General features: G+C 36.7%; 1 protein-coding gene across 1 annotated transcript in view; it reads right to left on the minus strand.

Moving 5' to 3' along the window:
- The window catches only part of TOPAZ1 (testis and ovary specific TOPAZ 1), a 90997-nt gene that overhangs the window by 45092 nt on the left and 20152 nt on the right, over nucleotides 1-25753 (minus strand). The window contains exons 5-9 of the mRNA XM_024245097.3: nucleotides 24153-24217; nucleotides 19529-19668; nucleotides 17378-17463; nucleotides 15875-16000; nucleotides 4697-4760 (exon numbers count right to left, since the gene is read on the minus strand). Coding sequence (XP_024100865.3) covers nucleotides 4697-4760; nucleotides 15875-16000; nucleotides 17378-17463; nucleotides 19529-19668; nucleotides 24153-24217 — 481 coding nt within the window. The remainder of the gene's footprint in view (nucleotides 1-4696; nucleotides 4761-15874; nucleotides 16001-17377; nucleotides 17464-19528; nucleotides 19669-24152; nucleotides 24218-25753) is intronic.

Here is a 25753-nt window from a genome sequence, read left to right on the forward strand (position 1 = left end):
TACAGAAGCTGATCAACTGATAAAATGGTAAACTCAGTGTTATTATAGCTTATTAATAAAACTGAAATTGCAGACATTCAAAAAGGTGCAGTTAATCTATGTTAGCCAGTGTGTAAATAGTCCACTAATTGACATGCAACCTTCCTCCTTTTTGTCATTAAGTTATTTATTTTTTTGAGACAGAGTATCACTCTGTCACCCAGGCAATGGAGTGCAGTGGCATGATCTCGGCTCACTGCAACCTCTGCCTTCCAGGTTCAAGTGACTCTCTTGCCTCAGTCTCCCGAGTAGCTGGGATTATAAGCATGCACCACTAAACCTGGTTAGTTTTTTTTTTTGCATTTTTAGTAGAGATGGCGTTTCACCATGTGGGCCAGGCTGGTCTTGAACTTCTGACCTCAGGTGATCTGCCCGCCTTGGCCTCCCAAAGTGCTGGAATTATAGGCATGAGCCACCGCACCTGGCCTCATTAAGTTATTTTTAAACTGTTAATATATTTTCTGCATTGAAAATAATGATCCTCTCGGCCGGGCGTGGTGGCTCACGCCTGTAATTCCAGCACTTTGGGAGGCTGAGGTGGGCGGATCACCTGAGGTCACGAGTTCGAGACCAGCCTGGCCAACATGGTAAGACCTTGTCTCTGCTAAAAATACATAAATTAGCCAGGCATGGTGGCACAGGCCTGTAGTCGTAGCTACTCAGGGAGACTGAGGCAGGAGAATTGCTTGAACCCAGGAGGCGGAGGTTGCAGTGAGCCAAGATCGTGCAACTGCACTCCAGCCTGGGCGACAGGGGGAGACTCTGTCTCAAAAAATCAAAAACAAATAATGATACCTTCTTGTTAAACTGTTAGGTGGAAACTGCCTGAACATTTTAATACATTTTGACACAAACTGCTGTATTGTCTTTTATTTTATTTATTTATTTTTGAGACACGGTCTTGCTCTGTCACCCAGGGCTGGAGTGCAGTGTTGTGATCTCGGCTCACTGCAACCTCTGCCTCCTGGGCTCGAGCGATCGTCCCACCTCAGCCTCCCAAGTAGTTGGGACTATAGGTGTACTCCAGCATGCCTGGTTAATTTTTAAAATTTATTTTATAGAGATGGGGGTTCGCCATTTTGCCCAGGCTGGTCTAAACTCCTGGGCTCAAGCAATCCACCCACCTCAGGCTCCCAGAGTGCTGAGATTACAGGTGTGAGCCACTGCACCCGGCCTGCATTGCTTTTTAAAAAGGTTTGTCAATTCATAATGCTACTTTACCAATTACTCACCAGAATCAGGTACTTTTACTCCTTTCTTTGGTTAGGAATGCATAATTCTAGTGAATCATTAACCACTGGATTTTCCTCTTGAAATGTTTCTAATTTTCACAAGAAGAAACAATATTCATGTCTTTCTAAATAGCTGACTGGACTCATTATTCTTATATATTGGAATATTTTTGTATATTACCAGTGGTAAATCTAAAATATTGAAGATAATAGCTTTTTAGTTCAAATTTATGTGATCAAATTTATATCTTTTATACTCCCTTTGATTACTTTAAACCACAGAAATTGTCATCTTTCTAAAAATCTGATTTAAAAGAAAAGACTTTTTCTACTGAATTACTAATTGCTGTACTTCATTGATTCATTCTGGTATATGCTAAATAGCAGTTGTTTTAAAATGTTTTTGGCCATGAAACTTCTGGAAAGGGAAATTTTATGTGGAAATTCAAATATAAAACAGATAAAACAGGACCTATAGTTTTACTCTTAGGTATATACCCGAAAGAACTGAAAGCAAGGACTCAAGTAGATACTTGTATGTCAAAGTTCATGGCAACATTACTCTAATACCCAAAAGGAGCAAACAACCCAAGTGTCCATCAACAGATGAATATATAAACAAAATGTGGTATGTACATACAACAGGATATTATTCAGCCTTTAAAAGGAAGGAAATTCTGATACATGTTACAATATGGATAAACCTTGAGGACATTATGCTAAGTGAAATAATCCAGACACAAAAGGACAAATATTGTATAATTTTACTTATATGAAATACCTAGAATAGACAAATTCATAGAGTCAGAAAGTAGATTAGAGGTTATCAAGGGCTGAGAATGAGGGTAATGAGGAGTTATTGTTTAATGCGTACGGCATTTCTGTTTGGAATGAGAAAGTTCTGGGAATGGATAATGGTGATGGTTACACAACATTGAATGTACTTAATATGCCAGTGAATTGTACACTTAAAAATGTTTAAAATGGTAAATTTTATGTATATTTTATCACATACATACTCCCAAAATGTCTGAGACAGACGGTGGAAATGTTCTAGATTAAAGGAGGCTAAAGAGTCATGACAACTAAATGTACACCTGACCCTGGACTGGATCCTAAACTAGAGGGAAAAATGCTATAAAAGGCCATAATTGGGTCAAGTGACAAAATTTGAATATAAATAATAAATTAGACAAAACTACTGTACTCATGTTAAATTTACTAATGTGGATAAATGTACCATGGTTATATAAAAGGATAGCCTGTTTTTCGGAAATATGCATTAAAGTATTTGGTGGTAAAGGGCCATGATGCGTGCAATTTAACTTCAAGTGGTTCACGAAAAAACGTGTGTGTGTGTATGGCCATGCACATATGTGCACGTGTGTGTACACACACATATACGGAAGGAAGGAGAGAGAGAACAAATGAAAATGATAAACGATATGACTATTGTTTGTATTATTTCTATTTTCACAGATTTTTGTAAATTTAAAGTTTCTAAATAAAAACTTAAAATTTAAAAACTTCTCTTTTTTTTTTTTTTTTTTTTTTTGCAGGTCAAAATCCTCTTATCTTTTAGTTGAAAGATACTTTACAGTTTGCATAGCTTGGTCAAGAGTACATCTGCATTTTATTTTTATTTTTATTTTTTAGAGTGGTTATCTTTTATTATTATTATACTTTAAGTTTTAGGGTACATGTGCACAATGTGCAGATTAGTTACATATGTATACATGTGCCATGCTGGTGTGCTGCACTCGTTAACTCGCCATTTAGCATTAGGTATATGGTATATCTCCTAATGCTATCCCTCCCCCCTCCCCCCACCCCACAACGGTCCCCGGAGTGTGATGTTCCCCTTTCTGTGTCCATGTGTTCTCATTGTTCAATTCCCATCTGCGGAAATTCAAATACAAAATAGATAAACAAGAAACTATGGTTAAACAGGGGGTGAGGGAGTCCACTGACTCAGCTCCCTCCCCTTGTGCACCAAAATGGTTCCTGAGGCCTCTCTGTAGAGCCTGAGTAGCTAAATCCATAACTTATTTATACCAGTGGTATTCAGAGCCTCTTTAAGTTGCTATCTAGTTATCTTATCATTCTTAAAGTGATTCCTCTTGTCTCAAATCCTATGGTCTTTCTAAACACTAAACCCCTCATATGTATCAGGTCTATTCTGAGCTATCTATTATTTCTCACTGATCTAAGTTTTTATTTTTACACCAAAAAATTTCCACAGGTTCTTGACAACTTTCTACATTTATTCTTTGCTACAGGCACTTATTTTTGTTCTGTATTCATTGTTTTAAAGCAAAATTCAGAAATATTTTTCCTGTGGCCATACTGGATCTTTATACAGTCAGACTTATATTTTTGGGAGTTTTGCATCTTTTTCATGACATCCTCTTTTCTTCCACATCTCATGTTATGGAATTATTTCTGGAATTTAAAAGTTCATCCACATCTAACCTATATAGTTTCTCCTCCTTGGCTATCAAAATCCCTTAGGTCACAAGTATATTCCCATATAGGTATCTATTACTTCACCTTAACTACTACTTCTTTGCTATAGTTATATTAAGTTCAGACTAGCAATTCCATTAGGTGTTTCCTCTAATCTTTGGGGAGATGATATCACCAGCAAAACAAAACAATAAACCTGTCAGAGACTTTTTTTTAGCAGAATGAGATCTCAGGCAGAAATAAATGAAGTGAAAGTGCTCTATTACCACATCTACTATGTTGCTTTGGTGGTTGTGTCAGGGTGACAAATATAAATAAATTAAGCATGGTGTCTGTCCTCTTGCAGCTCATTATTAGTATGGGGAGAAGGTGGCAAAGAATGGGATGGGGTTGTGGAATCAGATAAGGGCCTAATAGAGGAGGTAATCCTATTTCCTATGACCTAGTCTTGATGGCTGAATAGCCTTTCCTTTGCCATGAGGAAATGGGATGGAACTAGAGGCATCCCTGACAGAGAGAAGTGGTAATAATAGCCTTGAAGTTTGAACACAGCCTGGCATGTACAGGGAACTGCACAGAACTTACTGGATGGTACACTGGCTACAAGAGGTAAATGTAAAAAGAGAAGAAGGATGAAGAAGTAGGAAAGAGTCAGCTTCTGAAAAATCCCTTTAGATAGAGTTAAAGACTAATTAACAATACAATTTTCTCCATCTTACACTTATAAATAAAATTTGTAAGTCATGAAAATATTAATGTGTAAGGGAATGACAGTGTTAGGTAGATCATCATTTTTTTATTAACCAAAATCTCTCATTTATTTTCAATCCTTTCTTAGGCCAACAGAGCTACTCTTGGGCAAGGCATTCAGTTTTCAAACTTAACAAATTATTGAATTTACTTTTAAACTATTTTCAAACAACACATTAATAGCTTCATACTAATTATTTGTTTCATACCTGCACGCTGTAGCAAACACAGTTCATTGATATTTATATATTTCTTAAACACATCCATGCAAACCTGCAAAAGTCATGAAAAATGTAAAATTATCTTTTTTAAATATTCTGTAAGAACTATACACATTTCAATCCTATCTTTTTGCTTATATTGAAATTTTTAAATGATCTCAAAGGATTGGAATAAAGAAGCTGATGTTTGGTTAACTCACAGATTTGAAGTACATATTGAATTCATTACAAAAATCTTATGTTATTTTTTAAATAACCATTTCCTGGTGCAAGGATAAACACATTGACCAATGTATTAGAACACAGAGCCCAGAAACAGACCCACTCATATACAGTCAGCTGATTTATAACATGGTATCACTGTAGTGTAGTGGGGAAAAGATGGTCTTTTTGATAAATGGTAATGTGTCACCTGAAGATCCACATGGGAAAAAATTGTATCTTGATTCTCTTCTTACATCATAAACAAAAAATTCTAGCTGATTTGATTCTGCAAAAGGTAAAACAAACTTCTAAAGGAAAAACATAGAACATCATCATGATCTTGGCAAAGATCTTCAACAGGATGCAAAAAGTCAATACTACAAAAGAAAATGAAAAATTGGACTATAAAAATGAAGAAATTCTATTTCTCAAAAGATACTTTTAAGAGGATGAAAAGGGGTTTCTGACTACCATAGCGTTGCAGTGGGTATTAAATGCCTGAAGACCTGGCCTTGGACTAGCCACTTCAGTGGAGAAGTGATGGCATGGTGAGCCAAATGGACGAATGCAGTTCAGTGGGATTTTGCTAGAAAGTAGAAGAAAATGCATTTGCTTAGTTTGTTTGTCTTATACAGAGAAAGAATCTCATCAGGATTAAAACCTACTAGTGGAGTTAGAGAGGCTCCCTAATACAGGAAAAGCATAAATGAGAGACCCCCAGTGGTCCACACTCCGGCTGCAGACTCCTATAATCCTAGCCATGACAGAGTCCCTTGGCCCTTGTGGGTCCTGAGACTAATGTAGGGGGTTGCCTGGAAAAGCACTGCTCCAGAGAGGAAGAGCTCATGCTCAGTCCCACAAACTCCCCAGTCCTAAGGAGCTGCTAAAAAAGCTGCTAATTAACAACACCCTGGTGCCATTTTGGGAGCCCAGCCCCCACAGATTGTAATCCTGCCCTGGGGCCCAATGGAAAATCCCTGGAGCCCCACTGACATTCCTGGCCTGCAGCTGCTGCTGCCAGGGCTAAGGTGGGAGCCAATAACAGTGACTCAGCCCCCCCACCAGAACCAGAAAGATGGCTACATATTTTCACATGCCAGAAGGACAAATTCTACTGTTTGCAACCATCACTGCTGTGGACTGCTAAAATAACTTTTGAAAAAGAAGAACAGGCTGGGTACAGTAGCTCACGCCTGTAATCTCAGCACCCGCCAAGGCAGGTGGATTGCTTGAGTCTAGGAGTTCGAGACCAGCCTGGGCAACATGGTGAAACCTCAACTCTACTAAAAACAGAAAAATTAACTGGGCATGGTGACATGCCTGTAGTCCCAGCTACTTGGGAGGCTGAGGTGGGAGGATCACCTGAGCCCAGGAGGCAGAAGTTGCAGCGAGCTGAGATCACACCACTGCACTCCAGCCTGGGCAACAGAGAAAGATCCTGTCTCAAAAAAAAAGAAAAAAGAAAAAAGAAAAGAAAAGAAAGGAAAGGAAAGGAAAGGAAAGAAAAGGAAAGGAAAAAAAAGCATCTAGTCACTTATAAAGAAATCTCCATCAGACTAACAGTGGATTTCTCAGCAGAAACCTTACAGACCAGGAGAGAATAGGATGATGTATCTAAAGTGTGCTAAAAGAAAATATGGATATTATACTCAGCAAAGTTAGCCTTCATAAATAAAGAGAAATAAAGTCTTTCCCAGACAAGCAAAAGCTGAGGGAGTTCATCACCACTACACCAGCCCTACAAGAAATGCTTAAGGGAATCCGACACCTAGAAGTGAAAAGAATGATATCTACCATGACGCAAATATAAACACTACTGATAAAGCAGAGCATACAAACAAGAAAGAGAAAAGAATCAAATGTTAGCACTACAGATAAGCAATAAGAGAGAAAGAAAGGAACAAAGGGTATACAAAACAACCAGTTATCAATTAATAAGATGACAGGAATAAGCCCTCACACATCAATAATAACCTTGAATGTAAAGGAGTTAAACTTTCCACTTAAAAGATATAGATTGGCTAAATGGATTAAACAAACATGATCCAATGATATGCTACTTACCAGAAACTCATCTCACCTGTAAAGACACATATAGATTGAAAGTAAAGGGATGGAAAAAGATATTCCATGCAAACAAAAGCCAAAAGCAAGCAGGAGCAGCTATACTTATCAGACAAAACAGACTTTAAGTAAAAAAATAACAAAAAAAGATAAAGTCATTATTTAAAGACAAATGGATCAATTCAGCAACAGGATATAACAACTTAAAACACATGCATCTATCAATGCAGCACCCAGACACATAAAGCATATATTATCAGATCTAAAGAGAGGGACAGATTCCAATACAATAATAGTTGGAGATTTAAACACCCTACTCTCAGCATTAGACAGAACATCTAGACAGAAAATTAACAAAGAAACATTAGATTTAAACTGCACAGTAAATCAAAGGCCTTAACAGACATTTACAGAACATTTCATCCAACAGCTACAGAACACACATTCTTCCCATCAGCACATGGAACACTTTTTAGACCATATGTTAGAATACAAAACGAATCAGCAATTAAAAAAATCAAAATCATATCAAGTATCTTCTCAGATACAATAAAATAGAACTAGAAATCAATAACATGAGGAACTCTGGAAACTATGCAAATACATGGAAACTAAACAACCTGCTCCTGAATGACCATCAGGTCAAGAAAGAAATTAAGAAGAAAATGCAAAAATTTCTTGAAGCAAATGAGAAAACAAAATACCAAAATATATGAGATATAGCAACAACTATTCTAAAAGGGAAGTTTATAGCATTAAATGCCTATGTTAAAAAAGTAGAAAGATTTCAAATAATCACTCTAACAATGCATCTCAAGAAACTAGAAAAGCAAGAACAAACCAAACCCAAAACTAGTAGAAGGAAAGAAATAAGATCAGAGTGGGGCTGAACAAAATAGAGAGAAAAAAAAAGGAGGATCAACACAATAAAAAGTTGGTTTCTCAAAATGATAAACAAAATTGATAAACTGCTAGCTAAACTAACCAAGAAAAAGAAAAGACCCAAATAAAAAAAATCTGAAATGAAAAAGCAGACTTTACAATGGATACTATGGAAATATAAAAAGATCATCAGAGACGATTATGAACAACTAACTATACATGAAAAAGTAGAAAATCTAGAGGAAATGGATAAATTCCTGGACACATACAACCTACTGAGATTGAATTAGGAAGAAACAGAAAACTTGAACAGACCAAAAACAAGTAATGAGATTGCATAAGGACCAGATGGCTTCACTGCTGAATTCCAAACTTTTGAAGAAGAACTAATACCTATTTTCCTCAAACTATTCCAAAAAATGGGAGAGAAAGGAATTGTCCCTAACTCATTCTGTGATGCCAGCATTACCCTGATAACAAAACCAGACAAGGCTACAACAACAGTAAAAACTATAGGTCAATACCCCTGATAAACTCAGACTCAAAAATTCTCAGCAAAATATTAGCAAACCGAATCTAGCAGCACATAAAAAAAAATACATCATGATCAAGTGGAATTTATTCTAGTAATGTAAGTTTGGCACAACACACACAAATAAATAAACATGATATATCACACTAACAGAATGAAGGACAAAAACCATATGATCATCTCAATAAATGTGGACAAAGCATTTAATAAAATTCAATATCCCTTCATGATAAAAATCTCAATAAACTAGGCACATGAGGAATATACCTCAATATAGTAAAGGCCATTGTATTATTAGGTCATTCTTGCATTGCTATAAAGAAGTATCTGAGACTGGGTAATTTATAAAGAAAAGATGTTTAATTGGCCCATGGTTCTGCAGGCTTTACAGGAAGCATGGTGCTGGCATCTGCTCAGCTTCTAGGGAGGCCTGAGGAAGTTTACAATCATGGCAGAAGGTGAAGGTGGAGCAGGCACATCACGTGGTGAAAGCAGGAACAAGACAGCAAGAGAGAGTGGAGCAGAAGCTGCCACACACTTTTACATGACCAGATCTCATGAGAACTTACTCACTATAGTGAAAAAAGCACCATGCCATGAAGGATCCACTCCCATCACCCAAACACCTCCCACGAGGCCCCACCTTTAGGATTGCAGATTACAATTCAATGTGAGATATGGGCAGGGACAAATATCCAAACTCTATCAGCCATATAAGGCAAACCTGCAGCTAACATCATACTGAATGACCAAAACAAGGATGCCTACTTTCACTACTCCTATTCAACATAGTACCAGAAGTCCTGGCCAGAGCAAGCAGGCAAGAGAAAGAAATAAAAGGCATCCAAGTTGGAGAAGTCAAATTGTCACTCTTTGCTAATTATATGATTTTATATTTAAAAATAACCAAAGAATACACCAGAAAACTCTTAGATCTGATGAATAAATCAGTAAAGTTGCAGGATACAAAATCAAAATACAAAAATTAATAGTGTTTCTATACACCAATAATGAACTAGCTGAGAGAGAAATCAAGAAGGTATTCCCATTTATAAAAGTTACAAAAAAATACTTAGGAATAAATTTACCCAAGGAGGTAAAAGATCTCTACAAGGAAAACCACAAGGCACTGATGAAAGAGACTGAAGAGGACACAAACAAATGGAAAGACACCCCAAGATTATAAATTAGAAGGATTAATGTCATTAAAATGACCATACTTGGGCCAGGTGTGGTGGCTCATGCCTGTAATCCCAGCACTTTGGGAGGCTGAGGCAGGCAGATCACGAAGTCAGGAGAGCGAGACCATCCTGGCCAACATGGTGAAATCCCGTCTCTACTAAAAATACAAAAAAATTAGCTGGGCGTGGTGGCATGTGGCTGTAGTCCCAGCTACTCAGGAGGCTGAGGCAGGAGAATCGTTTGAACCCAGGAGGCGGAGGGTGCAGTGAGCCGAGATCTCGCCATTGTACTCCAGCCTGGCGACAGATTGAGACTCCGTCTAAAAAAAAAACAAAAACAAAAACAAAAAAACTGCCCAAAGCAATCTATAGATTCAACGTAATCTCTATTAAAATACCAATGTCATTTTTCACAGACATAGAAAAACAACCCTAAAATTCACGTGGAACCAAAAAAGAGCCAGAAAAGGCAAAGCAATCCTGAGAAAAAAAAAAAAAAAGAACAAAGCTGGAGGCATTAAACTACCTCACTTCAAAATACATTATAAGGATACAGTAAACAAAAAAGCATGGTATTGATATAAAAACAGACATATAGACCAATGGAATAGAACAGAGAATCCAGAAGTAAATTTATCTGTTTACAGCCAAATGATTTTTGACAAAGGCATGAAGAACATACATTAAGGAAAGGACCCTCTTCAATAAGTGGTGCTGGGAAAATTAAGATATCCATATCCAGAAGAATGAAACTGGACCCCTATCTCTCACCATACACAAAATCAACTCAAGATGGATTAAAACTTAACACCTAAAACCATAGGAGAAAACATAGGGGAGATACTATAGGACATTGGTCTAGGCAAAGATTTTATGGCAAAAACTGCAAAAGCACAGGCAACAAAACAAAAAATAAGAGAAATGGGACTATATTAAACCAAAAAGCTTCTGCACAGCAAACATAATGAAGAGAACCTGTTGAATGAAAGAAAATATTTGCAAACTATTCATGTGACAAAGGACTAATATCCAGAATATACAAGGAACTCAAACAATTCAACAGCAAAAGAAGCAAATAATCTCATTAAAAAGTGGGCAAAGGACATGAACAGACATTTCTCAAGAGAAGACATACAAATGGCTAACAGGTATACGAAAGAATGCTCAACATTACTACGTATCGAGGAAATGCAAATCTAAACCACAGTAAGATATCATCTTACCCCAGTTAGAGTGCCTATTACTAAGAAGACAGAAAATAACAAATGTTGGTGAGGATGCAGAGAAAAAAGAACTTTTATACACTGTTGGTGGGAATGTAAATTAGCGCAGCCTCTGTGGAAAACAGTATGGAGATTTCTTAAAAAACTAAAAGTAAAACTACCATACGATTTAGCAATCCCACTACTGGGTATTTATCCAAAGAAAAAAAAAATTAGTAAATTAAAGGGATACCTGTACTCACATGTTTATTCCAGCACTATTCACAATAGCAAAGATATGAAATCAACCCAAGAGTCCATCAATAGATCAATGAATAAAGAAAATGTGGTATATATACGCAATGGAATATTATTTGGTCATAAAAAAGAATGAAATCATGTAGTCTGGAGCAATATGGATGAACTGGAGGTCAGTATGTTAAGTGGTAACAAGCAGGCAGGCACAAAGACACATATACCATATTCTCACTCTTACGTGGGAGCTAAAAAAGTTGATTTCATTGAGGTAGATAGTAGAATGATAGATACAGAGGCTGGGAAGAATGTGTAGGTAGGAGGGGGAAAAAGAGTGGTTGGTCAAATAGTATAAACATACAGTTAGAAGGTATAAGTTCTAATGTTTGATAGCAGTGTAGGATGACTATAGTTAGCAACAATGTATTGTGTATTTCAAAGTAGCTAGAAGAATTTGAAATGTTCCCAACTCATAGAAATGTTAAACACTCAAGGTGATGGATACACCAAATACCCTGACTTGATTGATCATTATGATCTTGATTCACAATATTTTACATATTTATGGGGTATATGTGATATTTTGTTATATCTATGCATGTAAACTGTGTGGATGTATAATAATAAATTTTACGTATTTATGGGGTATGGGATATTTCGCCACATGCATAGATGTACAAAATATCACACACAGAGATGTAACAAAATATCACATATACCCCATAAATATGTAAAATATTATGAATCAAGAGCAATTAAAAAAAAAACCTACCAGTGGAGGTACAAAATAAGAACTGCCATCTCTCACTTAAAAGACTTAAAGGCGGCCAGGTGCGGTGGCTCTGTAATCCCAGCACTTTGGGAGGCCGAGGCAGGCAGATCACCTGAGGTTGGGAGTTCAAGACCAGCCTGACCAACATGAAGAAACCCTGTCTCTGCTAAAAATACAAAATTAGCCGGGCGTGTTGGTGCGTGCCTGTAATCCCAGCTACTCGGGAGGCTGAGGCAGGAGAATCGCTTGAACCCGGGAGGCGGAGGTTACAGTAAGCTGAGATTGTGCCATTGCTCTCTAGCCTGGGCAACAAGAAATCTGTCTCAAAAAAAAGAAAAAAATTTAAGGCTTTACTTCCATTTTATGCCTTTTCAGTGCTTAGCATTGTGCCTGGCATGTTGTAAATATTCAAGAAATGGTAGTTATTATTATTATGTTTCTTTTACTTAAACTCTTTTTGACTCTCATTTTCTTTTCTTTCTTTTTTTTTTTTTGAGAGGGAGTCTTGCTCTGTCACCCAGGCTGGAGTGCAGTGGCACAGTCTCGCCTCACTGCAACCTCCACCTCCTGGGTTCAAGCGATACTCCTACCTCAGCCTCCCAAGTAGCTGGGTGCCCGCCACCATGCCCAGCTAATTTTTGTATTTTAGTAGAGATGGGGTTTCACTTTGTAGGTAAAGCTGGTCTCGAACTCCTGACCTCAAATGATCTGCCCGCCTCAGCCTCCCAAAGTGCTGGGATTACAGGCCTGAGCCACCGTGCCTTGCCAAAAAAAAAAGAGACAGGGTTTCACAATGTTGGCCAGGCTGATCTTGAACTCCTGACCTCAGGTGATCTACCCGCCTGGGCCTCCCAAAGTGCAGGGATTACAGGCATGAGCCACTGCGCTGGGCCTCTCATTTTCATCATCAAAGAAAATGGGGATTAAATCAGTTAATATACGTAAAACACTTGAAACAGAATCTGACATATATGGTAAGTCACTCATGAGTATCTTTTTATTTTTTCTATGAAGCTTCTTCTGATCTTACCTGTTTGAATTAATAATTTTCCTATCTATATTCTGCTCATATTTTATAACACATCCTTTATATTAAATAACATTGATTTGTTTGCTTGTGTGTCTCTCTGCCAAATGGGATTCTTGATAGCTGGGACCTATCTTACTTATCTTAGTGGTCTCAGTGCATAGTCTTTTCTTGCCACATATTATTGTGGCTTTGAGCTGGGTTTTAAAGGATGAAGAGGATGGTGTGATTGGAGCATGGGGGGTGGTACATCAGTGGGAAGTGAAATTTGACAAATACACTGACAAGTGATTGTAAGTTGTTGAATGCCAAACTAAATAATTTGAATTTATTTTGTATACAGAACGGAGACTTTTTAAATTATTGGCCAGATTAATTCCATATTTTAGGAAGATAATTCTGAATGCGGAGTAGAGAATATAGTGTAAAGAGGAAAAGAGATTGAAAACAAAAAGAAGATGTAAGAAACTCTGGCTCTTGCTATATTAGAGAGTTCTTATTTTAGCAGAGGTCTTCTAGAATATAGCCTTTTACCATCATGTAACCTTTTAAGCCTTATCACAGAAAGGCTTCAGTGTGTCCCTGCTAACTTTGTTTTGACTTCTGTTAAAACTTCAGAAAAAATAAATTTAATAGAGTTTATTTGAGCATTAAAAGATTCACGAATGAGGAAGCACCCCAAACTAGAGAGGTTCAGAGAGCTCTGTTTCAACAGTGTGAACAGTGGGATTTCTTATAGACTGAATGTGGAAACAAAGTAGAGAAGTTACTTGAATGGCTATAGCTAGGTGTTTGCCTTATCTGTGCACAATCTGGTGGTTAAGTCCCTCGTTAGAGAATAGTTGTTGGTTTGGTTAAGATTAAGTTTTGACAACCTATAGATTGGGAGAAAATATTTGCAAGCCATACATTTGATAAGGGGTTAATATCTAAAATATATAAAGAATTCAAATAACTTTATAGAAAGAATACAAGTAATCTAATTTAAAAACGGGCAAGGGAGGCCACGTGCAGTGGCTCATGCCTGTCATCCCAGCACTTTGAGAGGCCGAGACGGGCAGATCACGAGGTCAGGAGATGGAGACCATCTTGGCCAACATGGTGAAACTGCGTCTCTAGTGAAAATACAAAAATCAGCCGGGCATGGTGGCACAGGCCTGTAGTCCCAGATACTAAGGAGGCAGAGGCAGAAGAATCGCTTGAACCCAGGAGGTGGAGGCTGCAGTGAGCCAAGATCATGCCACTGCACTCCGGCCTGGGCAACAGAGCAAGACTCTGCCTCAAAAAAAAGGGCAAGAGAGCTGAACAAAAATTCCTCAAAAGAAGACATATAAATGGCAAATGTACAAAAAAATGCTCAACATTACGAATCAGAGAAATGCAAATTATAAACCTCAGTGAGATATTACCTGACATCTGTCAGAATGGCTATTATCAAAAAGACAAACAATAACAAGTGCTGGTGAAGATGTGGAGAAAAGGGAATCTTTGTATACGTTGGTGGCAATGTAAATTAGTATAGCCATTATGGAAAACTGTATGGTCATTCCTCAAAAAATTAAAAATAGAATTACCATATGATCCAGCAATCTCACTTCTGTGTATTTACCCAAAAGATTTGAAATCAGTATGTTGAAGAGATGTCTGCACTTCTATGTTCATTGCAGCACTATTCACAATAGCCAAGGTATGGAATCAACCTAAGTGTCCATCAATGGATGAATGGATTAAGCAAATGTGGTATATATACACAATGAAATACTATTCAGCCTTATACAAAGAAAGAAGTTTTGTCACCGTAACACAGACAGACTGGAGAACATGCTAACTGAAATAAGCCAAGTACAGAAAGACAAATGCCATATATGTTCTCATTTACATATGGAATCTAAAACTCAAAGAAGCAGAGAGTAGAACAGTAGTTGCCAGAAGACAGGGGTGGAGGGTGGTTAGGGGAATGGGGAGATGATGGTCAAATAGTACAAAACCTCAATTAAACAGGAAGAAAATGTTTTTTTTCTTTGATATCTATTGTATGGAGTGGTGACTATAGCAAATAATAATGCCCATTTCATAATTGCTAAGAGTAAATTTCAAATATTCTTGCCACAAAAAAAGATAGTATCTTAGGTGACAGATATGTTAATTAGCTTGATTTAATTATTCCATATCATATTCATAAATCAAAACATCACACTGTACCCCATAAATAAACTATAGTTTTCAATTTGTAATTTAAAAATAAAAATTAAAACAAAATACAAAAGGTGAAAAGGCAACTTCTAAAGTAGTAAATGATTTTATATATATAGATATACATACACACATACAACCAAGAACTTGTATACAGATCATATGATTAATTATTGTAGACAGAGAAGAAACAGAATCCCATAGAATATAGGGAAAATATCTGTATATTTCCAAATAGAGCATATCCCATTAATGCCCAATAAACATTGAAAAGTGCTCAACTTCATCAATCATCAGGGAAGGTATTACTACCCACCCACCAGAATGGCTATATGCAAAAGGCTAATAATATCAAGAGCTGGTAAGGATGTGAAATAACCAGAATTCTCAAGACATTGCTGGTAAGAGTGTAATTTGGTAAAACCCCTCTGGAAACCTATTTGGCTATTATCTACTATGGCTGAATATATGCAGACCCTATGACACAGCAGTTCCAGTTTTAAGTATAACCTATCAGAATGTATACATATGTTCACCAAACATGGGGAACACTGACAGCATCAAAATTGTAATATCCAAATCTGCTCCACCCAATATTCCATTTTGATACACTCACAAAATGGAATATTAACTATTATAGGACAATGAGAAACATCTACAATAGGTGTTTGCTCAAAAATATTGAGCAAAAGAAGACAGACAAAAGAATACACATATGATTCCATTTATATAAAGAACAAAAGCAGGCAAAACTCACATCTATGCTATTAGGAGTCAATGAAAATCTAAATTAAAATGCATGACTGAGATAGTTATTAAAACAATCTCTACTTTAAAGACTTTATATGTTTTACCTTTTCATCCCCTTGTTCAGGCACATGAGCAAACTTGCACAGTGGTCGCTCACAGCCACGTAATGTATTAAAATGAAATTTGCAATATTTATAGGGTATCATCAACCCTAGGGACTTCTGGAACACCTAGAAAATTAGAAAGATTCACTTTCTGTATTAACTGTAAAGCACTTACTATAGTTAAGCAAGACAGCATTTGAAGCAACACAAATAACATATATTCCAAAGAGTATCAAGATAATTTGTTTGCTAATTTGATAAGAAAAAATATAACTTCAAACAATTTATATTTTCAAAAATAATTAAAAAATCATTTCAGAGTGACTTGTCTGGATTTTAAAACATTTATCTTTGTGTAAAATATTTCATCAAGGTTATTCTCTAAGAATATCTCATTTTTTAAGACTTTTTTTTTGCAGCAGGTACAGGTTCACAGAAAAATTAAGGAACAGAAATATCCCATGGACTCCCTGCCCCCACATACTTTACATATTTAAAAAAATGTACACATTCCTCCTCCCTTTCATGTACCTGTCTCTGCTTTTACAAAAAGTTAACTCTATTACAATATGCACTATATTTCAGATGCATTTATTAGAACCAAAATTCTCCTTAGTTTTTCTGATTAATAGAACAAGGCAAATGACAGAGTTAAAGCTTTTTACAACAAACTTTCCCCATAAACTGCTTTATATCAGCAGCTTTCTCTTTCATCACAGAAAACTATTCAGCCTGTTTTTTCTGTTTTGGATGTTCTCCCTCTGCTGTTTTCAACCTCTTACACTATTTGTGAATATCCTTTAACTTACTACTTATTTTCTACCTCTTACCACAAACCTCCATTCAAAATCCATATAATATCTGGAACTGCTTAAAAAATGATGATAGGCTGGGCACAGTGGTTCACGCCTGTAATCCTTTGGGAGCCCAAGGAAGGAGGATCATGAGGTCAGGAGTTCAAGACCAGCCTGGCCAACATGGCGAAACCCCGTCTCTACTAAAAATACAAAACTTAGCCGGGTGTGGTGGTGGGCACCTGTAATCCCAGCTACTCAGGAGGCTGAGGCAGGAGAATCTTGAGGCTGAGGCTCAAACCCAGGAGGCAGAGGTTGCAGTGAGCCAAGATCATGCCATTGTACTCCAGCCTAGATGACAAGAGCAAGACTCCGTCTCAAAAAAAAAAAAAAAAAAAAAAAAGATAGGGAAATACAACCAAAAGGTCCAAAGTATTGGTTTTACGAAATTATTTTTTTTTAAGGGGCAGTGAGCTGAGATCATGCCATTGTACTCTAGCCTGGATGACAAGAGTAAGACTCTGTCTCAAAAAAAAAAAGATGATAGGGAAATACAACCAAAAGGTCCAAAGTATTGGTTTATGAAATTATTTTTTTAAGGGGAGGGTAAAAGAGGGAGTGGAGGAAAGTGAGGAAGAGGAGGGAGGAGAAGGAGGAGGAGGGGGAAGAGAAAGAGACAGATTATTATTATTTTTTAAAGTAGACTTACCCCCACATTTTTTTCCCTCTTAAATATTTCACAAGTTTCAGGATTCTGCAGCTTTAGGACAGAATGTTTTCCCAGAAATCTGAAATCTAGAAATGATTTAGAGTGGCATTACACACCAATATGTTACAACTTATTTTCTTCATAACAATGAAATAGATGATCACTACTATCTGCTTTAAAGTTTCTCACTTTGAAATATTCATGTTCAATTCACAGACTGTGCTGCCATGTGTGTTCCTGTGAAATATAGTATGATTTACATCTTAGGTACCCTCAAGTATTTCTAGACCTGAATTTAAAATTTTAAACTCACTATAAGCTGCAGACAACTTTCTTAAAAACCTCACATAGCAGCATTGGGCACTGTATTCAAATGATATGTCTCTAAGTTAAGTAGACAAATATTATACACAATAAATATTTCTAAGGGAAGAAAACTAGCGACAAACCCAGGTGCGATGGACTGAACTGTGTCCCCACAAAATTAACATGTTGAAGCCCTAACCCTCAATATGACTATATTTGGAGATAGGGTGTTTATAGAAGTTAATAAGGTTAAATGAGGTCAAAGAGGTGGGGTCCTGAATCAATGGAATTAATGTCCTTATATGAATAGGCACCAGCCTGGTGTGGTGGCTCACACCTGTAATCTCAGCACTTTGGGAGGCCCACGTGGGCAGATTGCCTGAGGTCAGGAGTTTGAGACCATTGAGACCAGCCTGGCCAACATGGTGAAACCTCGTCTCTACTAAAAATACAAAAATTAGCCAGGCATGGTGGTGCATGCCTGTAATCCCAGCTACTCGGGAGGCTGAGGCAGGAGAATCACTTGAACCCGGGATGGGGAGGTTGTAGTGAGCCAAGATCACACCACTGCACTCCAGCCTGGGCTACAGAGTAAGACTCTGTCTTAGAAAAAAAAAAAAAAAAGAATAGGTACCACAGGGCTTACACTCTTTCCTAGCACACACCAAGGAAAAGTTATATGAGGACTTAGCAAGAAGGTAGCCATCTGCAAGCCAGAAAGAGAGCCCTCATCAGAAAATGAACCCTTCTAGAACCTTAGCCTTGAACTTCTAGCACTGTGCAAAATAAATTTCTGTTGTTTGAGCCCTTCAATCTGTGGCATTTTATTATGGCAGCCCAAGCAAGCTAATACACCAGGCATCATATCCCTTAATGCTGGTCTTTTAAAAAGAGAACTAGGGCATTTAAAAATGTTCTTTTCTAAAGATAAAAATAACAAATAAAAATAAAAGTATTTTTAATTTTAAATCATTTATTTTTTACTTTGGCAGCATCCAGCTATAATCTGAAACAAGCTGAAGTTTTTGCTGCATAACTTCACAGTAATTTGCATTATGAAAACTGTAAGACTTTTTAAGATAAAACACATGACCATCATGGGCTTGCTGTTATAGTATACAACACGAGGCAGCATGAAGTCAGTACTGGGTAGGTATAGAAAAGTTAGGTGTGTGCTATACAATGTGATTTTACAGATTCTAAATTCATCCTTTAATGTAGTCTATTTTGTTCAAAATATTGTTAATTATCAAAAAACTGACACAAGTTCTAAAATACATATACAAACACACTCCATCAAAATATATTTTAGATATAACCTGTAATTTACTTGTACTACCACTATCACATAAATACGGATATTTCACACGTTGTTCCATCAAAAGTACTAAGTAGGCTGGGCGCAGTAGCTTACACCTGTAATTTCAGCACTTTGGGAGGCTGAGGTGGACAGATTATGAGGTCAGGAGTTCAAGACCAGCCTGGCCAACACGGTTAAACCCCGTCTCTACCAAAAATACAAAAAATTAGCCGGGCATGGTGGCAGGTGCCTGTAATCCCAGCTACTCAGGAGACTGAGGCAGGAGAATCGCTTGAACCTGGGGTGGTGCAGGTTGCAGTGAGCTGAGATCGTGCCACTGCACTCCAGCCTGGGTGATAGTGTGAGACTCTGTCTCAAAAAAAAAAAAAAAAGTACTAAGTAAAGGTGCACAAACCTTCTAATTTTAACATATTCTACATGTTTCCATTTTTCTTTTTTAATTGTTTTTTGTTTTTGGTAGAAAAATCTCCTAGTTTCTATATTACCAAAAGCCAACAGGATTTCATTAAGAAAACAAATAGTACCATTCATCCAGGTATTCAGTATTGTGTCTTCTTGACGACCACTTAGATTCAAAGGAGGTACTAATAAACACAGAGGTTTCGGGACTGGTGCTGCAAACTGACATTCGCCAACCATAATGTCTGCATTTCTAGAATCTTTGCTGTGTGAAAGGAAAAATTAACATCAGAATTTAAATGTATTTTTAAACATTAAAGTAATGCTTTGCAGATATTTCTTCTTTAAAAAAATTTTTAATTTTTTTACAAATTGAAGGACTGTGGCAACCCTGAGTCGAGCAAGTCTAATTGGTGCCATTTTTCTAGCAGCACATGCTCACTTATGTCTCTGTGTCACATTATGGTAATTCTCACAATATTTCAAAATTTTTCATTATTATTTTATCTGTTATGGTGATCTATGATCAGTGATCAATGTTACTACTGGTATTGTTTGAGGGCACCATGAAAACTAAGCTCCTATAAGAGGGTGCACTTAATCAATGAATGATGTGTGTATTCTGACTGCTCCACCAACTGGCTGTTCCCCCATCTCTCTCCCTCTCCTTAGGCTTCCCTATTTCCTGAGACAAAACAATATTGAAATTAGACCAGTTTATGACCCTACTATGTCCTCTAAGCAGTCAAGTGAAAGGAGGAGTATCACATCTATCACTTTAAATCAAAAGCTAGAAATGATTAAGCTTAGTGAGGAAGGCATGTTGACGGATAAGATAGGCCAAAAGGTAGGCCTCTTGTACCAAATAGTTAACCAAGCTGTCAATGCAAAGGAAAAGTTCTTCAAGGAAATTAAAAGTATTACTCCAGTGAACATACGAATGAAAAGAAAGTGAAACAGCCTTATTGCGGAAATGGAGAAAGTTTGAGTGATCTAGATGGAAGATCAAACTAGTCACAACATTCCCTTAAGCCAAAGCCTAATACAGAGCAAGGCCCTAACTCTCTTCAATTCTGTGAGGGCTGAGAGTGATAAGAAAGCCACAGAAGTATGAAGCTAGCAAAATTGGTTCATGAGGTTTAACGAAACAAACCATCTCTGTAACATAGAAGTGCAAGGTCAAACAGGAAGTGATAATGGAAAAGTTGCAGCAAGTTATCCAGAAGATCTAGCTAAGAAAACTGATGAAGGAAGCTACAACAAACTGATTTTCAATGTAGACAAAACTGCCTTATACTGGAAGAAGCTACCATCTAGGACTTTCATAGCTAGAGAAAAGTTAATGCCTGGCTACAAAGATTCAACAAATAGACTGGCTCTCTTGTTAAGGGATGATGTAGCCGGCAACTTCAACCATTCCAAAAATCCTAGGGCCCTTAAGAATTACGTTAAATCTATTCTTTCTGTGCTCTATAAATGAAACATCAAAGCCTGCATGACAGCACATCTGTTTAAAGCATGGTTTACCAAATATTCTAAGCCCACTGTTGAGACCTATTGCTCAAAAAGATTCCTTTCAAAATATCACTGCTCATTGACAGTGTATCTTGTCACCCAAGAACTCTGCTGGACATGCTCAAGGAGAAAAATATTTTGGTTTTTTTCTGTGTTTGGTTTTTGAGACGGAGTCTTGCTCTGTCGCCCAGGCTGGAGTGCAGTGGTGCAATCTCATCTCACTACAACCTCCCCCTCCTGGGTTCAAGCAATTCTCTGCCTCAGCCTCCTGAGTAGCTAGGATTACAAGTGCCCGCCACCACACCTGGCTAATTTTGGCATTTTTAGTAGAGGCGGGGTTTCACCATCTTGGCCAGGCTGGTGAACTCCTGACCTCGTGATCCACCCACCTTGGCCTCCCAAAGTGCTGGGATTACGGCGTGAGCCATCATGCCCAGTCTGAATGTTGTTTTTATGCCTGCTAACACAGCATTTATTCTGCAATCTATGAATCAAGAAGTAAATTTGACTTTCAAGCCTTATTATTTAAGAAATACATTTAATTAGGCTCTATCTGCCATGGATAGTGATTTCTCTGATGGATCTTGGCAAAGTAAATTGAAAACCTAGAAAGAATTCACCATTCTAGGTACCATTAAAAACATTTGTGATTTATAAGAGAAGGTCAACATATCAACATTAGCAGTCTGGAGGAAGTTGATTCCAACCCTCATAGATGACTTTCAGGGGTTAAATACTTTAGTGGTGGAAGTCACTGCAAATGTGAAGGACATAGCAAGAAAACTAGAACTAGGAGTGGAGCCTAAAGTTGTAACTGAATTGCTGCAATCTCATGATAAAACTTGAATGGATGAAGAGCTGCTTCTTATGGATGAGCAAAGAAAGTGGTTTCTTGAGATGAAATCTACTCCTGATGAAGAAGCCATGAACATTGTTTAAGTGACAAAGTACTCAGAATATCACACAAACTAGTTGATAAAGCAGAGGTAGAGTTTGAGAGGATTGAGTCTGATTTTGAAAGAGTTCTACTGTTGGTAAAATGCTATCGAACAGCATCACATGCTACAGAGAAATCTTTTGTGAAAAGAAGTGTCAACTGATGCAGCAAACTTCATTGCTGTCTTATTTTAAGAAATTGCCACAGCCACCTCAACCTTCAACCTTCACCCCAATCTTCAACCACCCTATTCAGTAAGCAGCCATCAACATCCAGGCAATTATGACTCACTGAAGGCTCAGATGATCTAAGAACTTTTTGGCAATAAAGTATTTTTAAATGAAGGTGTGTACATTTTTTAAAGACATAATGCTATTGCACACTTAATAGACTAAAGTATAGTGTAAGCATAACTTTTATACTCACTTGGAAACAAAAAATTCGTATGACTCATCTTATTTGCTTTACAGCAGTAGTCTGAACTCAAACCTGCAATACCTCCAAGGTATACCTGTATATATTACAATTCTTCAGCATCTCCAATAGTTTGTTCCTGCCTTCTTAACTAGAAAACCAGCACTTCTTAAGTGGTTGGAGTAGAGGAAGGAATGGGGTGGTGTGGTTAAAGATTAGAGCAAAATATTTTTGACTATGCCAAACAAAAGGTCTGAGGAGGAGTTAGGTTAGTGTTCTAATCGGAAAAGGTCATTAAATTATTCTACTGATAATGCAATTAAATGAATTATAAATTATTCTTCAGGAAAAGTATACACAATAAGCCTATAAAGGTATTTGAGTGCTTTCTCTGGGGAAAAGGTATTAAAAATGTTATTGTTCCAGGGTGGCTATTTAAACAGCTTTAATTGTATTCTAATATGTGAGATCCTACATAACCAATTTTACAAAAATTTGATTTGGACACTACTTATCTAGAAAAATAATTCAAGTAAGGGGAGAGAGAGAAGTACTTCAGAGCTGATTAGTAAATACAAATGCATTTACTTTTTAGGAGAAAGGTTTACACCAACATTCAGATACTATAATCTTTACCTTAAAAATAATTCTAATAAGTTTTTTCAGCTTGTGTTTTCTGGGCCAGAGGAGAGTAAAAATAATAAGAAGAGGGACCCATATTTATAAGAGTTGAAATTTAGTATCATTGATAGAATTTAAGATTTTCACACAAAATAAAGATATTCACTTCTCTCCCCAACTTGGGATGTCACTTACTATGTATTATCAGTATGTCCTCCGCAAATAAAACAAAAGCAGCAACATAAACAAAGAAATAGAAATTATGAATTTTTATAGATGGAAGAGATTATCTATCTTTTATTTTTGATCAGATGACTGAAGCCCATGGTGATGTAATGACTTAACCGATCAATGTCAACTGGTGATTGCTATGCTAGAGTCAAGTTGATAAACCTTTGCAGTCTGCAATTACACTATCTTAGTTTGTAAGCAAAATGATTTCAACAGAAAAAAAAAAGTTAACCTTGTTGCTTTTTCTTTAGTATCTTCCTTTTTCTTTAGTATCTCCAAATGGTCATGAACCAAACTAAACCTTCTATGCCAATTTAATTCTTGCCTAGTCTTTCCCTTAACACAGTTCTCAAACTTGAGCATGCATCAAAATCAGCTGGTGGTCTTGTTAAAAACAGATTGACAGGCCCATCCCCAAAGTTTGATTCAGTAGGTCTGAGATGGGATTCAATAATTTCAATTTCTGACAAGTTCTTACATGATGATGCTTCTCCAAGGATCACACTTTGAAAATTACTGCCTTAACATTAAAGGCCTCAAATACATCCATCATCTGTCCTGGGTGAGCCTTGCCTCAAATGCAAAATGAGGGTGGTGGAGGATGGATCAGATGGTCTTTAAGGTGTCCTCCAACTCTAAATGTGGTGGTTTTATATGTTCCAGCGGGTGTGCTATAACTCTTAGTATGAATCACTGCATCTATGTAAGATCCTTGCAAACTGCAATGTGAATCTGATTTCAGCCACTCTTATCTTCATAAAAGTCAAACATACATCTTTTCTTTTTATCACTACTCCTTATCTTTCCTCAAAAAATATTTTAATGGCTCAAAAAACTTAGTGACAGCTTTAAGGTAATTTACAATACCCCTTACACCTGAGTACATCTGACACATTAATTAAATTATACCTATATATGGCTTATGGCATATAGCCCAAGCATATAAACAGCAGAGAATAAAAAACATACTCAAGATATAAATTAGATGAGTGACTATTTTAAGTAATGTAATTAAGAATTATGTTACAGACCTTTTGCAAACTTCATAAATATTTTCTTTTTCTTCTTTGGTAATCACTTTGTCTGTAAATCTATGCTGTGAAGAGATTATAGTTAAATAAGTACAAGTGAAGGTCTCTGTATTACATACTAAGCTATGAGGCTTACTGGATTTATTATAATGTATTAGATGTTAATTAAACAACTAGTTTATGGCCAATCCCTAAAAACAATTCTATTCTACATAATTTAAAATACTGAATACTGACTTTAAAATTTCCACTGCTGCTTAAGAGAAAAATTAATATAAGTCAAAATATTTGTCCAGGTTTTGATATCACCTTTAATTACCCAAGTCACTATTTCAAATTATTAGGTAAAACTAAAGTTGAGTTTCTTTTTATTCAGAAAAAAGCTTGAGCTTTGAGTTATTTTAAAGTGGTATTTATGAACATAAAATTTATATTTCATAAGAAATATTTAAATGTGTTTTAAATATAACTATACTTACATTTCACAAGTAGCTGTTTTGAAATCATGATTTTTCAGTCATAAGAAGGTTATACATGTTCAAATATTAAACTTTTGAAAAAACAGGCATCCACTAAAAGAATAAAATACCTAGGAATACAGCTAACCAGGGAAGTGAAAGATCTCTATGATGAGAATTACAAAACACTGCTCAAAGAAATCAGAGATGACATCAACTAATGGAAAAACATTCCATGATCATGGATAGGAGGAAGCAATATCATTAAAATGGCCATACTGCCCAGAGTAATTTATGGATTCAATGTTATTCCTATTAAACTACCAATGACATTCTTCACAGAACTAGAAAAAACTATTTTAAAATTCATATGAAACTCAAAAAGAGCGCGAATAGACAAGGCAATCCTAAGCAAAAAGAACAAAGCTGGAGGCATCATGTTACTGACTTCAAACTACGCTACAGGGCTATAGTAACCAAAACTGCATGGTACTGGTACAAAAACAGATACACGGACCAATGGAACAGAATAGACAGCCCAGGAATAAGGCTGCACACCTACAACCATCTGATCTTCAACAAAGCTGACAAAAACAAGCAGATACATGGACCAATGGAACAGAATAGACAGCCCAGGAATAAGGCTGTACACCTACAACCATCTGATCTTCAACAAAGCTGACAAAAACAAGCAATGGGGAAAGGACTCTCTACTCAATAAATGGTGCTGGGTAACTGGCTAGCCATATGCAGAAGACTGAAACTGGACCCTTCTTTTCCCATATGCAAAAATCAACTTGAGATGGTTAAAAACCTAAATGTAAAACCCAAAACTATAAAAGCCTTGGAAGACAACCTAGAATTCTTAGAAAACTACAAAAATCAACTGAGAAACATAAAACATAACAAACCGAGGACCTACCATGTTCCTGGATGAGAATACTAGAGTTAAAGATGCTAATTCTCCCCAAATTAATTCACACATTAAAAAACTACAATGTGAGTTTAAAGCACTCTTTAAAAAAATACATGAGAACCACCAAAAAATATTTTACTATTTAATATTTTACTTACTATTTTTCAAAAAATTAAAAGTATGCTATTGGTGTAAGGACTAGCAATCAATGAAACAAAAGAAAAGAA

Source organism: Pongo abelii, chromosome 2 (assembly GCF_028885655.2).
Source record: "Pongo abelii isolate AG06213 chromosome 2, NHGRI_mPonAbe1-v2.0_pri, whole genome shotgun sequence".
Lineage (NCBI taxonomy): Eukaryota > Metazoa > Chordata > Mammalia > Primates > Hominidae > Pongo > Pongo abelii.